Source organism: Nerophis lumbriciformis, linkage group LG38 (genome assembly GCF_033978685.3).
Source record: "Nerophis lumbriciformis linkage group LG38, RoL_Nlum_v2.1, whole genome shotgun sequence".
Lineage (NCBI taxonomy): Eukaryota > Metazoa > Chordata > Actinopteri > Syngnathiformes > Syngnathidae > Nerophis > Nerophis lumbriciformis.
The window spans coordinates 15,946,531-15,962,808 of NC_084585.2; the positions used below are offsets into that span (position 1 = coordinate 15,946,531).

General features: G+C 43.5%; 1 protein-coding gene and 1 long non-coding RNA gene across 2 annotated transcripts in view; one reads left to right on the forward strand and one right to left on the reverse strand.

Annotated features, from left to right (window-relative positions):
* The window catches only part of LOC133578300 (uncharacterized), a 341,666-nt gene that overhangs the window by 282,391 nt on the left and 42,997 nt on the right, over positions 1-16,278 (forward strand). The gene's annotated exons all lie outside the window — the stretch shown is intronic.
* On the reverse strand, positions 4,009-6,037 carry LOC133578345 (green-sensitive opsin-like). Its single transcript, XM_061932707.1, has 5 exons — positions 5,583-6,037; positions 5,344-5,512; positions 5,030-5,195; positions 4,708-4,947; positions 4,009-4,627 (listed from the first exon to the last, which is right to left on the reverse strand). The coding sequence occupies exons 1-5, from the start codon at positions 5,965-5,967 to the stop codon at positions 4,529-4,531; spliced, it is 1,059 nt and encodes a 352-aa protein (XP_061788691.1). The 5' UTR covers positions 5,968-6,037; the 3' UTR covers positions 4,009-4,528.

A 16,278-nucleotide genomic window follows, 5' to 3' on the forward strand; every position in this document is an offset into this window, starting at 1 on the left:
GCGCGGAAAAAATAAAATGAAAAAATAAAATAATGCGCGCGTCTTATAGTGTCCTCTGACCTGGAAGTGTATTCTTTCTATCTGCTACGATATAAGAAAATCGCTGCTCTTGTTGTGAGGAAAAGATCATTATTTGTGTGGTCTGACGACGGGGTGGAGTTACGCCTAAAAGTAACTCAGGGCTATAAAACTTCCATGGCGGCGAAGAACGTTGATTGGGAGTCCATCCATCCATCCATCATTTTCTACCGCTTATTCCCTTCGAGTCCTCGCCATCAAAATATGGGGACATTCTGTCGCGGTTTTTGGAGTGCTACCCCTCGCCAAGTTGAGGCCAGCTTAAGCAGCAAAGATTTTCCCCACCCAAAAGAGGACATAACTAAAGGTATGTTTTTGTGACAAGGTTATTCTGTCTTGTTAAGTGCCGGAGATTCAAGAAATACACAGCTCACTTAACCGTGTAAAAATTTGTCCGAGAAGGGGGACCTTAAACGATGGTTTAGTGTGGCTGAAACGGGGCTTAGGCTAAATAATTATTTATTTAAGGGGTTAAACGACTTAGTGTAGACATGGCCTAAGCCTGGGCCCCTGGAGAGGGAGTCCAGATTGAGGCCAAGGGGGGAAAACTCATAGTCATAGCACACATAAACATGTGTGTAAGAGGGAAACATCAAAGAATACAAAGGACATTCAAGACATTAAAAGAGTAGAGCTGATGGCGTCAGCAGAACGGAACAAATCCCCTTTTTACTGCATGCTGCTACATCGTTCATCCGCATCTTTAAAATCACTACAACCTCCGTCGTCTTCCACGACGCATCAAGGTTGACAAATACCTCCAGAATTCAGGCATGACTCCGACCGCTGCCATCTGCAGAAGTTCTTGGACGACTCCGCAGTGGTGGGATGTGTGTCTGAGGGGAGCGAGCAGGAATACAGAGAAGTCATCTTAGGCTTTGTCGACTGGTGTGCACGTAACCACCTGCACTTGAACACCAAAGAGCTTGAGATTGTCTTCTGGCGGTCAGCTCTATCACCCACACCACACCACCCAGGGATTAGATATACAAATGGTGGACTCGTCTAAATACCTGGGTGTGCACCTCAACAATAAACTGGACTGGATCAACATTTTTTAAACGCTGTGTACTAGAAGGGTCAAAGATGCCTACATCTCTTGAGGAGACCGAGGTCCTTCGGGGTGTGCAGGTCACTGCTGCACACCTTTTACAACACTGGTGGCTTCTGCGGTGTTCTATGCCGTTCTTTGGGACAAGAACAGGCGTACAACTTTAAGACTTGAGAGTTTGGGTCAGGGAGTTAAGTTCAGACTTATTTTCAGGAGCAAAATATAAATAAAGAAAATTACATTAAGAAATATTATTTTATTATATTATTTTCATTTGATTGTTTAAATGTTTACCTTCTTCTGTTTTCATTTGAAATGTTTTAGTGTTTTTATTTATAAAGGCAGAATGGGTGTTCCGGTTTGTGATTCATTTGAGTTCACTTCCTGTTTTAGACACCTCCATGTCATATTTCTCAGAGTATAGAATGTCTGGAATGTCCTCTCTGTTAATGTCTCTTGTTTTCATTTTAGCAATTTTGATAGCTGGTGCCACCGTCCGCAAGTTTAATAAAGTGTGTTTATCAATCACAGTTGTAAGATCATTTTATTTCAAAACGGTAATACTAACCATAGAGAGTTTTTGAGGTGGTTTATAAATATTAAGCTCTTTCAACAACCAGGCCTCTATTACTCAACAATTATCAATAACAACTCACGCAGTTCCAAAAAACTACTTTCCACTGTCAACCATCTCCTCAAACCACAGATACCCTCACATCACACAGCTACAACAATAATCTGCAACATTTTTATTTGACTCTTTTACATCCAAAATTTACTATATCCACTTGTCTCTCAGACCTCTGCACAGCTCTATCCATGACATCTCGACAACACCCGCTACACATCTTACACACTTCACACCTGCAATGCAGCAGGATGTTGAAGATTATCCCTACTTCAAAACCATCCACTTGCTCCCTGCATCCCATTCTGATCAAAAGTCAGAACTTATTTATTAACCCTTTCATAGCCAAAACAATCAATCTCTCCCTCAAAACTCACACAGTCCCCACTGCCCTTAAAACAGCTCTCATGAAACCCCTTCTGAAAAAAACAACCCTTGATCCAAACCCCTTTCAAATTACTGACCAATCTTGAACCTGCCATTTTTATTCAAAACTTTCGAAAAACTGTCCGACCCTCCCATAGCACAAAAACTGCTCTCATCAGAGTCACCAGCGATCTGCTGATGACCTCTGACTCCAATTCCACGTCCCTCCTCATTGTTCTCAACCTCTCTGTTGCATTCGACACCAATGACCACCACATCCTCCTTCACCATCTACAGCACTTCATCGGCCTTTCTGACACTGCCCTTCACTGGTTGTGTTCCTGCCTCAATGACAGGACCGAGTACGTGGTCCTGGGGGATGCTAGATCTCGTCCCCACACTGTCACCTGTGGTGTCCCCCAGGACTCTGTACTCGGTCCAACCCTCTTCACCATCTACAAGATACATGTGTCATCAGCAGGCATTGAATTAATTTCCACTGCTATGTTGACGACACATAACTCTACCTCAAGGTCTCCCCTTCTGGGTCCCCGACTGCCACTGTTGTTGGTTTCAGAGGAGATAACCAAACTTCCTGCATCTGAATTGCTCAAAAACAGAAGCCATCCAAACCGGTTCACCTCAACAACTCCAGTCTTTTGCCATCACATCAGTTTCACTCTCAGGCCATGACATTCAACTCTCTCTATTGCCAACCTTAGAGTCAAGGTTGATTGCCACATTTCCCTTGACAATCATGTAATCCACATCTGCAAAACATCCTTCTTTCACCTCTGTAACATCTACATACTACGTCAGTTCCTCTCACTTGCAGCTGCAGGGAAGCTCGTCCATGCTTTTGTCTCCTCCAGATTGAATTACTGTAACGCACTTCCCATCGGGATCCCTGGCTGTAGCCTATAACAGCTCCAGTATGTTCAGAACAGCGCTGCCAGGGTCCCGATTAGGGTACGGAAGTACGAGCACATCACCCCCATCCTCCCCACTCTTCACTGGCTCCCCATCTCCACCCGCATCGAATACAAGGTATCACTGTCTGCACGGTGATGCTCCCACTTACCTCACTGACCTGCCCACACCACACACCTCAGCCAGGACCCGATTAGGCCAACAGAACCGTGGGGAGCCATGGCGAGCAAGGCTTTTAAAACTGCCTGCCCCGTCTGTGGAATGCCCTTCCTGCTAACCTCAGGGCCCCACAGATGTTGGATGCTTAAAAAAAACGGACTCAAGACCTACCTTTTTAGAAAAGCTTACAGCTAATTTTAATCTGTATCCCAAGGTGCATGTCTTTGGAAGCCGGAGTACCCGAAGGGAACCTGTGCAGTCACGGGGAGAACATGCAAACTCCACACCGAAAGACCCTGAGCCCGTGGATCAAACCCAGGACCTTGTTATTGTGAGGCACATGCATCGTGCTGCCTGAGATCTTGCATATACTTATAATTTATATTACATATAATATTCAATAAAATCATACAGATAAATAGTGTCCAAACTTTAAAAAAATATATGTAATATAAACTATGCGGTAATCAACGGAATACTGTATTGTAGTTTAATATGAGTATTATCAGATTTAAAAATGAAAAAATACATTTATTTTAGTTCATATTGAGAGTTACACAAAGAAAATGGCACAGATTCAGTGAAATGACCCTTAAAGTTTATTTGGGGTCAATTCCTGTTGGCCATTTGCCATTGTGCAAGTGTACACATCTAAGTCCAAATTATAGTGTTTGTAATTTAAAGTGCATTTGTTTGCGTCATACTTTGTACCTTACAAGTTTTTATACTACAGCGTAGCTTTACATATGTTTCTGTGTTGAGCTGTGGCTCAAAAATTATCCAGGAGGCGGACAAATATTTTCATGCATGCATTTATTGTGGATATTACTTTCTATAATTTCTGTTATTTTCTTCTAAAATACGTAAAAACAAAAACACTGGTTGCCCAGCGAAACGTGACATAATTAAATGAAAATACCCCCACATTGCACATTGATTACACATTGTGTTGTTTACGCGCTTTTTGAGTGCCACCAAACGCTGTACAGTTAGTCCTGGTTCATTCACATTCACATTCACACACTGACACACACACACACACACACACACACACACACACACACACACACACACACACACACACACACACAGACGACTTACACAACCTGCGACATTTTTGTATCTTTTTCTACTTTGGTCTTGTTTATACATATTGACAGTTGAGTTGATATTCCTTAGAGTGTTTTGTCCAGAGTCCTTTCATTAGCCATAATTCCATTTGGCAAAAGTTCACAATGTTTTTTTCATGGGATGGTTTAGAAATCTGGATGCAATCAGTAACGAAAATGTCCATAGACTTTGAGGTGTCGTCATATTTAAGACACTGAGGACACTTCTGTCTTGCTGGTGGAAACTGAGCTCTCGTCCTCCACCATGCCGCCCATTCCGATGGTGCTCAGCATGCAGTTACGGAACTGGAAACAAGAGCAAAGAGATTCCTTATAGCATTGAAGTTGCATCATTTAGTGTGCACTAAGGGGGACTGTGTACCAACCTGTTTATTAAACAGCACATAGATGACAGGGTTATACAGGGCAGAACTCTTTGCAAAGAAGGCGGGGATAGCAGCAGTCATAGCAGAAAAATAAGCTCCCTTGTTCAAGAAGATCCATCCAGCAAAGGTAGCATATGGAACCCAAGCTACCAGGAAGCCAAAGACCATCAGCACGCACATACGTGTGACTTCCTTCTCAGCTTTCTGAGTGGAGGCTGAGTCCTGCTGCTGGGCTGCAGCCTGGAGGCAAAGCACAAGAAATGATGTTGGAGATGATGGAGTTGCAGATCATGCTGCTGATCACATGTAATGCACAACTTACAGCTTTGACTGTCAGCACAAGGCTGCCGTAGGTGAAGAATATCAGGAAGACGGGAATGAAAAAGTGGACGACAAACATGTATATGACGTATGATTCGTTGTTAAAGCCTGGAGCCAGAGTGTAGTAGTCGGGTCCGCAGGAGCACTGCATGCCCTCGGGCAGGTACCTGTTGAAGATTGAATCCACATTTTTTTTTAGAAATGTTTACATTATGGAGATTTTTTTCCTCTCTAATCAAATGTGAGTGGTGGTATCGGCCCCAGCTTTCCTGCACCCCTTTGCAGGATTAACACGATAGCAAACAAATAGACTACCTGGACCAGCCAAAGAGTGGGGGTGCAGCACATGCGAACGCCATGATCCAAGTGAAAAAGACTCCAGCTCCGGCGTGTGTACCACTGAACTTGAAGCTTCCCATAGGTTTACAGACGACGATGTATCTCTCGACGGCCAGCACCACCAGAGACCACAGAGCAACTTCACCTGCAGGACAGTTTGGTTACGAATCGCTCATCTTGTCATTCCAAAGGTGCGTTCATGACTGGGATCTTACCTCCCAGTGTGGCCATGAATCCTTCAACAGCACAGGCGGTGGCTCCAAGGATGAAGTACCCATTGACAGCAGACGTGATGGTAATGGTGAAGCCGAAAGCGCACATGATGAGACCAGCCACAGCCAAGTTGACCAGGATGTAGTTGAGAGGTTGCCGAAGCTTCTTGTTCTGAGCCGTCACCAACAGTGTCAGACCGTTGATAGGGGTTCCCGTGCAGATCAGGAAGAACATGTAAACAGCCAGAAGCTTATACATTATGGGATCCGCCAAGTAGTACTGCTGGTATTCAAAGGGACTTCTAACAATTCCAGTCCTGTTGGACATGGGGATGTAGAAGTTTTTGCCCTCTGTGCCATTAGGCTCAAATCCTCCTTCCCAAGCCATCTTCGCTCACTGGGTTCTCTCAATCCGAACTTGAAGAGCCTGAAAGTCTTGAGTGGTGTCGAGAAGGCAACCCCACACCAGCGGCTTATGTCATTCGGGGTGTTGTTTTATACCTACTTGAGGTGATCCTCAACTGGACTAAATTGGATTACAGGAGGATTGAGAGGAAGTGTACAGCTCAAGTCTGACTGATAATTGACTTTGCCAAAGCATTGAGGCGTCAGTCATATCCATAAGCCTTGATTAACTCACTTTTACATACTTCACTTTGCAGTGAACGGTCAAATCATGTTTTATGAATCACTCGTCAGACAACATCTTTGACAGAATGCTTTCAGTAGTGACAGCGTTGTATATTTTCACAATATACAATACCAATTGTGTTGTTATAATAAAATGTATTTATGGTCATAGAATAACAAAAAAATAGAAGGGAATGAAGTTGCACAATGCATTAAGAACAAAAGCCAGTATATTTAACAACAATTAACTTTTTTGGTGGTTAGTTATTAAGAACTGGAATTAGTTTATCTTTCTTTCTGAACTATTTTAACTTTATACTTGACTGTAAGGTGTTGGTTTAGTGCAGGGGTCGGCAACCCAAAATGTTGAAAGAGCCATAATGGACCAAAAATACAAATCTGTCTGGAGCCGCAAAAAATTAAAGGTCGTATATAAAAGTTATAATGAAGGCAACACATGATGTAAGTGTCTGTATTATCTAAAATAGCCTAGTAACTAAATAACTATGTGTGTAGGATGAAGCAAATCTTTGTTGACAAAAATGTTGAAATGTCATATTTATTCTACACATTTTTACAACATTAGAAAACATTAGTAAATCAGAGGCTACTCAGAAGGTGACATAACTCCTGGAAATGACTGGCTTTTAATGGGCAGATTTATTGCAATCTTTGGCAAGTTAGGTAATGTTTGCTGTGGTCTGGAACAACATGGCACACAAACAACTATCTGAAATGCAGCCAATATTACATACAGCTAGTGTGTCATGAGACATGCAAAACTGAATTATATACAAAGAGGATAAAAGTAAAGTATATTAAATGAGCTCAAATATACCTACAAATGAGGCATTATGATGCAATATGTACATACAGCTAGCCTAAATAGCATGTTAGCATTGATTAGCTTGCAGTCATGCACTGACCAAATATCATCAAATCAAATCAAATCAACTTTATTTATAGAGCACATTTAAAATTTACCACAGGGGTAGCCAAAGTGCTGTACAATGAGCAGGTTAAAAGATAAAACGAGTACCGAGCAAACACAACACAACACAAACAGAACACGATAAAAAATAAATAATTAAAATAGAATTAATAAAAACATAAAAACATAAAAACAGGATCACAGCAGGTGTATTATGGGGCGCCATTGCAGGATGGATATCACTCAGTGTTAAAAGCCATGGAATAAAAGTATGTTTTTAAGAGAGATTTAAAAAAGGAAGAGAGGAGGCTTGTCTAACACTCAGAGGTAGGTCGTTCCAGAGCTTGGGAGCAGCAACGGCGAAAGCTCTGTCACCTCTAAGCTTCAGCCTTGTGTCAGGGACCGTCAACAGCAGCTGATCGGCTGATCTTAAGGATCGGGTGGGGCAGTAAGGCTGAAGGAGGTCGGAGAGATAGGTTGGCGCGAGGTTGTTTAGACATTTAAAAACAAATAAAAGGAGTTTAAAATGTATTCGGTAACGCACAGGGAGCCAGTGAAGGGACGCTAAAATAGGGGTGATGTGCTCACGTCTGCGGGTCTGTGTTAGCAGACGAGCAGCAGAGTTCTGCACGAGCTGCAGGCGGGCGAGGGAGGCCTGGCTAATGCCTACATACAGGGCATTACAATAATCAAGACGAGTCGAGATAAAAGCGTGGATTAATTTCTCAAGATCATGTCTTGATAGAAGCGGTTTCACTTTCGCTATTTGGCGTAATTGATAGAAGCTTTTTTGAACGACGCTGCTGATTTGTTTTTCGAATTTAAAATCTGAGTCAAACTTTACCCCCAGGTTTGTGACAGAGTCGCTGAGATACGGGGTCAGAGTGCCGAGGTCAACGTTGGGGGAGGGAGAGCGACTTGGACCGAACAACATAACTTCTGTTTTATCTTCATTTAGGCTCAGGAAGTTAGCTGAAAGCCAGACTTTGATGTCGTGCAGGCAGTCAATAAGACGTTGAACCGTGTTATTTTGTGCCATGGGAAAATAAATCTGGCAATCATCGGCATAAAAATGAAATGCAATACTGTACTTCCTAAAAATAGAACCAAGGGGGAGAAGGTAAAGCGCAAATAAAATTGGGGCAAGGATTGAGCCCTGGGGGACCCCATGTGGTAAAGGAGCTGTGGACGACATAAAACTGTCTACTTTTACACAAAAACTCCTGTCGGTAAGGTACGACCGGAACCAGTTGAGGGCGGCGCCCTTAATGCCCACACAGTTCTCAAGACGAGTGATTAAGGTGGCGTGGTCGACGGTGTCGAACGCAGCAGACAGATCTAAAAGCACCAGGACAACATATTTACCAGAATCAGTGGACAGGAGGATATCGTTAAAAACTTTTAGAAGCACTGACTCTGTGCTGTGGAGGTCTTTAAAACCGGACTGGAACAGCTCAGTGATACCATTATCCTCTAAGAAGGGCAACAACTGACTGTAGACAACCTTCTCTAATATTTTGGAAATGTATGGAAGATTAGAGATAGGTCTGAGGTTAGAGAGGAGAGAGGGGTCGAGGCTGGGTTTTTTAAGTAGAGGTCGTACCACTGCATGTTTAAACTCTACTGGAACTATTCCAGAAGAGAGGCTACTATTGATAATGTTAAGGACACTTGATCCAATAGTAGCAAGTACCTCCTTAAACAGGCGAGGTGGGAGGGCATCTGCAGGAGAACCAGAGGGCTTCATATGACTAACTGTGTCACTTAAAAAAGAAAAGGACACCGGCTCAAACTGATGGAAAACAGAAGAGAAATGCAGGGGAACAGAAGGGTCATATGAAGGCTGAGATAGACTGGCTCTAGTTGACACAATTTTGTCAGTGAAAAAATGGAGACAATTTTCACAGAATTCAAAAGAAGCATCAAAACCAGCAGATTTGGGAGCATCAATGACAGTGTTAATAGTTTTAAACAGAACTCTGGGGTTGTTACAGTTAGAAGATATAATCTGAGATAGATATATATTAATTTCTGCTTTTACAGTCATCTGAAAGGAAAACAGGCTTTCTTTAAAAATGGCAAAGGACACATGCAGCCTGTCTTTTTTTCATTTTCTCTCTGCTCTTCTACATACGCGCTTGGCAGCCCGAGTGACGTCATTCAACCAGGGCTGAGGCGGGCTTTAGCGCGGCGGCATTTGAAAGGCGCGATCGTGTCCAGTGTTTGTAAACAGATAGAGTTGAACCCAGAAACCAACTCTTCAGTATTCAGACACACAGATGCTGCAGAATTATCATCACAAAGAGTCGAAAAAATAGAGGAGAACCGAGCAGGAGACGAAGAATTAAACATGCGAGAGCGTTGGGGCGGAGCGCACAATTTAACTGGACACTGCGTGGCAATATCAAACAGGATCGGCATGTGATCAGAGAACACAGCGTCGCAAATGTCCAAATTAAAAACACACAAACCATACGAGAGCACTAAATCGAGTGAATGCCCGCGTTCATGTGTAGAACCACACACAGACTGTACAAAGTTAAATGAGTCGATTATATTCAGGAAGCTCCTGGAAAGCGGCTCGTCTGGACAGCAGGTGTGAATATTAAAATCACCCACAATAAGGACACGATCATATTTGGGCAGGATTTCAGCCAGAAATTCAGAAAAGTCAGTTATAAAGTCTTTGTGGTACTTGGGTGGTCGATAGATGACGGCACACAGGACGACATCAGAAAGACCCAGTTCAAACATGCACAGTTCGAAGCTTGAAAAGGAGGATTGTAGGCGGATCTGACGGCATTTAAAGTCATTTTTAAAAACGACTGCTAATCCTCCTCCTTTTCGACCGGACGGCCGTGGGGAATTAAAGTAGGAACACTCCGGAGGCAGAAGTTCATTAAGAGGGGCGGACTCACCGGCTCTCAGCCATGTCTCCGTCACACAGAGGAAGTCCAGTCCGCGGGAAGTGAAGAAATCCTTCAGGATAAAAGTTTTGTTTGTCAAAGATCTTGCGTTCACAAGAAATATGCCTGATTAGCACTCCAACAAGTCAATAACATCAACAAAGCGCACCTTTGTGCGTTCACGCACAGCATAAAACTGTTGGTGTACAAAATGAGACAAAGAAGGAGTGGAAGATATTTTACATGTAAACAAAGTGTTGCGTCAAAGTCCACACTATGGTGCGTTCAAGAACCACCGAAATTAGTAGGAAAAAACGATGTTCACCAAATCCTCTCATCAGTGAAGCATACACAAACATATTAAACAGTGGGCTTTCTAACAATTGGGAAGGTTTGTGTCATGTTTGTCCTCAAACAAAAAACATACCAAAACAAAAAAAATATTTTTGCCCCCATCTTTATTCCTTTTTAACAAATGCTCCAGAGAGCCACGAGGGCGGCACTAAAGAGCCGCATGCCGCTAGAGAGCCGCGGGTTGCTGACCCCCGGTTTAGTGCAAAGTATCAAATACTACATTACAATTATATTGTTCCTCTCCATTGAAACTTCCCTTGACTAATCACATTTTGTGTCCCTTGCAATAAGTTCACATTTGAATGTTTGTATCTTCTGTCCTTGGGCAGCCATGTGAAGAGGGAAGCCGCACACACACAATACCGGCGCCATACGCCACTTTCACTATCTGTATGCACACAAGCTGACCTTTCTCGCCAGCTGGTGACAAACAGCGCAACAGTATTTATTCTTCTATGTTTCCGAATGCACTCTTGCTTGCAAAGCACAATTCGATCCATGCTACTTGTTATATTATGGATAGACTCACAATCACAACATGAGATAAAACTGCACAATCTGGAATGGGCATTAACTCTATGTCAAGTCTCACTCTGACGCATTGCTGCAAAGTACAACCGGAATTAATTAAAGAAGAAAATTATCTAAAGCCATATTTTTTTGGCAATTAGATTGTGCAGGTGTTTGAGTGAGTTTGAGTGCAAAAAACCATTACACAAATATTAAACAGGTCTTCTAGTATTACCGCACTGTAATAGAGGTTCGGTTTTAATACAGGCCAAAGTAGTTAATCAACAGTTTAAAGAGGATTAAAGAGCTCAGAGTGAGGCTTGTGTTAACTGCTGTAGGTACAGTTTACCACTTCCGCATCTTGCCTATAGGAGGCGTCAGTACCCACAGGGGTCGGCCCCAGCAGTGACTTGATGAGGAAGTGTGATTGGGTTAATCCACTTATTGTCTGCCCTGACACTTAAATGTTATAACTTCTTACACTGGATTTACAAAAGGTTGGGTCGATGGCATGAATATAAAAGCTTTTTAAAAATTTAAAATAATGCAATTTCCAGGCTAGGCATAATGAAGAATAGAAGAATATTCAACTATAATTCATTGCTGGGAGTGATCTCAAGCCAGTGTTTAGCAACCTGAGGCACTAAATCTGTAATTGCAATTTTTTTTGTTAAAAACAAAATAAAACAGAAGGTTACCTATAACAGTGTTTTTCAACCACAGTGCACATTAGTGTGCCGTGAAATACAGTCTGGTGTGCCGTGGTTAATTATGCAATTTCACCTAATTGGGTTAAAATTATTTTTTGCAAACAGGTAGTTATAATCCGCAAATAATGTGTTGTTGTTGAGTGTCTGTGCTGTCTATAGCTCGGCAGAGTAACCGTGTAATACTCTTCCATAGCAGGTAGTTAATTGCTTTGTAGATGTCGGGAACGACGACGATAGTTTGTCGTGATCACAATATGCAGACGACAGCGGGAGGCAGTGTGCAGGTAAAAAGGTATGTAATGCTTAAACCAAAAATAAACAAAAAGCGAGTGCCCCTAAAAAAAGGCATAGAGGTTTAGGGAAGACTATACAAAACTGAACTGGCTGCAAAGTAAACAAAAACAGAATGCTGGACGACAGCAAAGACTTGGAGCGTGTGGAGCAGAGACAGCGTCCACAGAGTACTTTCAAACATGACATGACAATCAACAAAGAAGGATAGCGTCCACACAACTGAAATAGTCTTGATTGCTAAAACAAAGCAGGTGCGGGAAATATCGCTCAAAAGAAGACATGCAACTGCTACAGGAAAATACCAACAAAACAGGAAAAAGCCACTAAAATAGAAGAGCAAGACAAGAACTAAAACACTACACACAGGAAAACACCAAAAAACTCCAATTAAGTAACGGCGTGATCTGACAGGTCGTGACAGTACACCTACTTTGAGACAAAAGCTATAGTGATGCATGCTTGGTTATGGTTTGAATTCATATCCAACAATTACGAGAACCACTTTTTACTGTCAATATCGGCTGCTGTGTTTCATTTTTGAATGTTTTTTGTTGGTGGTGTGCCTCTGGATTATTTCAATAAAAAAATTGTGCCTTGGCTCAAAAAAGGTTGAAAAACACTGCATTAAACATATGTTTCTTATTGCAAGTTTGTCCTTAAATAAAATTGTGAACATACAAGACAACTTGTCTTTTATTAGTAAGTAAGCAAACAAAGGCTCCTAATTTAGCTGCTGACATATGCAGTAACATATTGTGTCATTTATCATTCTATTATTTTGTCAAAATTATTAAGGACAAGTGGTAGAAATTAATTATTAATCTTAATCTTGTTCATTTACTGTTAATATCTGCTTACTTTCTCTTTTAACATGTTCTATCTACACTTCAGTTAAAATGTAGTAATCACTTATTCTTCTGTTGTTTGATACTTTACATTAGATTTGGATGATACCACAAATTTGGGTATCAATCCGATACGAAGTCGTTACAGGATCATGCATTAGTCATATTCAAAGTCCTCATGTGTCCAGGGACATTTTTACGGAGTTTATAAACATAATATATATATTTTTTAAACAAAAGAAGATGTTGTGATGCCCAAAAATATTGATGTAATCATAGTAGTATCGACTGGATACGCGCCTGTACTTGGTATCATTACAGTGGACGTCAGGTGTAGATCCACCAATGGCGTTTGTTTACATTTTGATGCCAGTGAGCTACGGTGTGTAGTGAAGCATGTTTAGCTATTAATCGTCCGGCAGGGATGATACTTGTAAGAAACTTACAAGGAGGGTGGGGGACCGGTACTTTTTAGAGGCGGTATAGTACCGAATATGATTCATTAGTATCGCGGTACTATACTAATACCGGTATACCATACAACCCAAGTTCGGTGTAAAAATAGAAAGAGAAATATGTAAGGCTTTATTTCCACATTATGAAAAATGTGCCACAGCCAGGATTTGAGGCTGTGTCTCAAGGGAACAAGTGGAAGAACCGCACGGTTTAAATGTAACTTAGATATTGGGTTTCACAATGTAAAGCGCTTTGAGTCACTAGAGAAAAGCGCTATATAAATATAATTCACTTCACTTCACTTCACGGAGATCCCACAACATCACGATAGTTGAAGCCATGTATTTTTAACACACATTTAGTTTGCTCATGTCACGCCAAGCTTTAAATGTCTGCTGTTGAATGTTTTAAATGAATAAATACAGCAAAACATACATTTTAAAGTCTCTGGCATGAAGCATGAATAACAAGGGTGTGTAGAGGGTGATGTCGCCAGAAAGACAGCCTGGCAACTGGGAGCTTAAATAATAGTGACATGATTAGTGACAGCAGGTGCGTGACGCAAAATGTGAAAACGACAGACAGGTGCGTGACATGAGGATGTGAACCAGGTGAAACTAATGGTTGCTATGGTGACAAAACAAACAAAAATGCACAAAAAGTCCAAAAACAAATCCGAACATGACCAAAACAAAACATGATCACACAGACATGACAAAGCCCCTCCCTTGAGGACAGATACCAGATGTCCAAAACAAAAAAATGAACAAGAGTCATGGGAGGGCGGGAGGGGGACATGGCGGTGGGTCGCCAGACCAAGTGGCCCCGAATTCACCGAGGCATAGTCATGTGGCGGCGGCAAGTGGAACGCCGCTGCAGCAGGCGAGATGGGCGACCCGGGAAGGGCCACATCCGTGGCCGAGGAGGAGGTGGGCGCACTTGGCGTGGCGGACGACCAGGTAGCGGCCATATCCGTGGCCGACGAGAAGGCAGGCACGTCGTCATCGTGGCAGGCGTGGAAACAGCAGACGAAGCAGTCACGGGTACCGTAGACGAAGCAGGCGGCGGGTCTTGGCGTGGCGGGTCTTGGCGTGGCGGGTCTTGGCGTGGTGGGTCTTGGCGTGGCGGTTCTTGGCGTGGCGGGTCTTGGCGTGGAGGGTCTTGGCGTGGAGGGTCTTGGTCTTGGCATGGAGGGTCTTGGTCTTGGCATGGAAGGTCTTGGTCTTGGCATGGAGGGTCTTGGCATAGAGGTACTTGGCATAGAGGGTCTTGGCATGGAGGGTCTTGGTCTTGGCATGGAGGGTCTTGGTCTTGGCATGGAAGGTCTTAGCATGGAGGGTCTTGGTCATGGCATGGAGGGTCTTGGTCTTGGCATGGAGGGTCTTGGTTTGGGTCTTGGCGTCGTGGAGCTGCGACTGGCGGCACTTGGCGTCGTGGAGCTGCGACTGGCGGCACTTGGCGTTGTGGAGCTGCGACTGGCGGCACTTGGCGTGGTGCAGGGACTGGTACGTAATGTGGAGCTTGGCGTGGTGGAACTTGGCGTGGTGCTGCTAGGCATGTTGGTAGCCTTGGAGCAGGGCATGGAGCTAGCTGTGGCGTATGTGCTAGCCTTGGCGCTGGTGCTCGTCGTGGTGCTAGCCTTGGAGCAGGGACAAGTGCTAGCCTTGGAGCAGCTAGCCGTGATGCTAGCCGTGCTACAGGTGAAGGTGGCCTAGCTTGGGGTTGCGGCTTGGCAGGCCGAAATACCGTTGGTGGTGGCCGGACTGGAGGTTGCGGCTTAGCAGGCCGAAAGACTGGTGGTGGTGGCCGGACCGGAGGTTGCGGCTTAGCAGGTCGAAAGACTGGTGGTGGCGGCCGTGCTAGAGGCTGTGGCTTGGCGTGACGCTGAGCGACCCCACCTGAACAGTTCCCAACCCTAGCCCCTCCCTCAAGGAGCGGATACCAGACACGCTCCCCGCTGTCTGGAACCGTTTTTTGGGTGGGTGGAGGGAGGTCAGGAGGGGGGCAGAATCCTCCCCTTTAAATTGTCCAAAAAGTATTTTTGTTTTACCCACCTGGGTTTTATTGGGTGAAAAAAAATTAAAATGTTGTGACGTGGGCGTGGCTTGAGTCTTGAGAGGCGCGGCATGAAATTGGGATGACTGTGATTGAGAAGCTCTAATTTTCAAAAACATGTCCTGGTAATGCCTTATCATGTTTTTAGAGTCTTTGGTTGGAGGCGGGTGATCAAAAGAAAAAGAATTTGGAAAAAAAAAAATCCAGGCTGGCACCTCCAAGAGGTGCGTATGGCGCCGGTATTGCGTGCTGTCCTCTCGCGAAAGCCTTCCCTGACGTCCTTGGTCTGGAGCGGCACTTCCGGGACTGCGGTGACGCCGCGCCGTCCTCGAACCAAATCAGGTCTCTGGGGGTTTCCACTTCCATCGCGCGCAGGACCGCCCAAGAAGCCTCATCAAAATTGTTTGCGGGAAAACTTATTTGCTGGCGACATCTTTCAAGACTTGGACTTTGGCGTGGTTTGTTTTCCCATGGTGCAAATGATTTGGACCGGACATGGCGTGAAGGTAAATACATGTTTAATATTTTAACTCAAAAAGATATAAACTAAAGGCGCTCACAGCGGAGGTAAAAAACACTTGGCTATGAAAACAAAAGACTAGCACAAAGGCAATTAACTAAGAACACGAAACAAAAACACTTGCTGTGGCATGGCATGAAGCATGAATAACAAGGGTGTGTAGAGGGTGATGTCGCCAGAAAGACAGCCTGTCAACTGGGAGCTTAAATAATAGTGACATGATTAGTGACAGCAAGTGCGTGACGCAAAATGTGAAAACTTGAGACAGGTGCGTGACATGAGGATGTGAACCAGGTGAAACTAATGGTTGCTATGGTGACAAAACAAACAAAAGTGCACATAAAGTCCAAAAACAAATCCGAACATGACTAAAACAAAACATGATCACACAGACATGACATAGTGTAATAATGCTCATTGTTAGTTCTGTATTATTTTTTTATTTTCGCTAACTGCTTATTTGCTATCACTTTTACCATCATATTTGT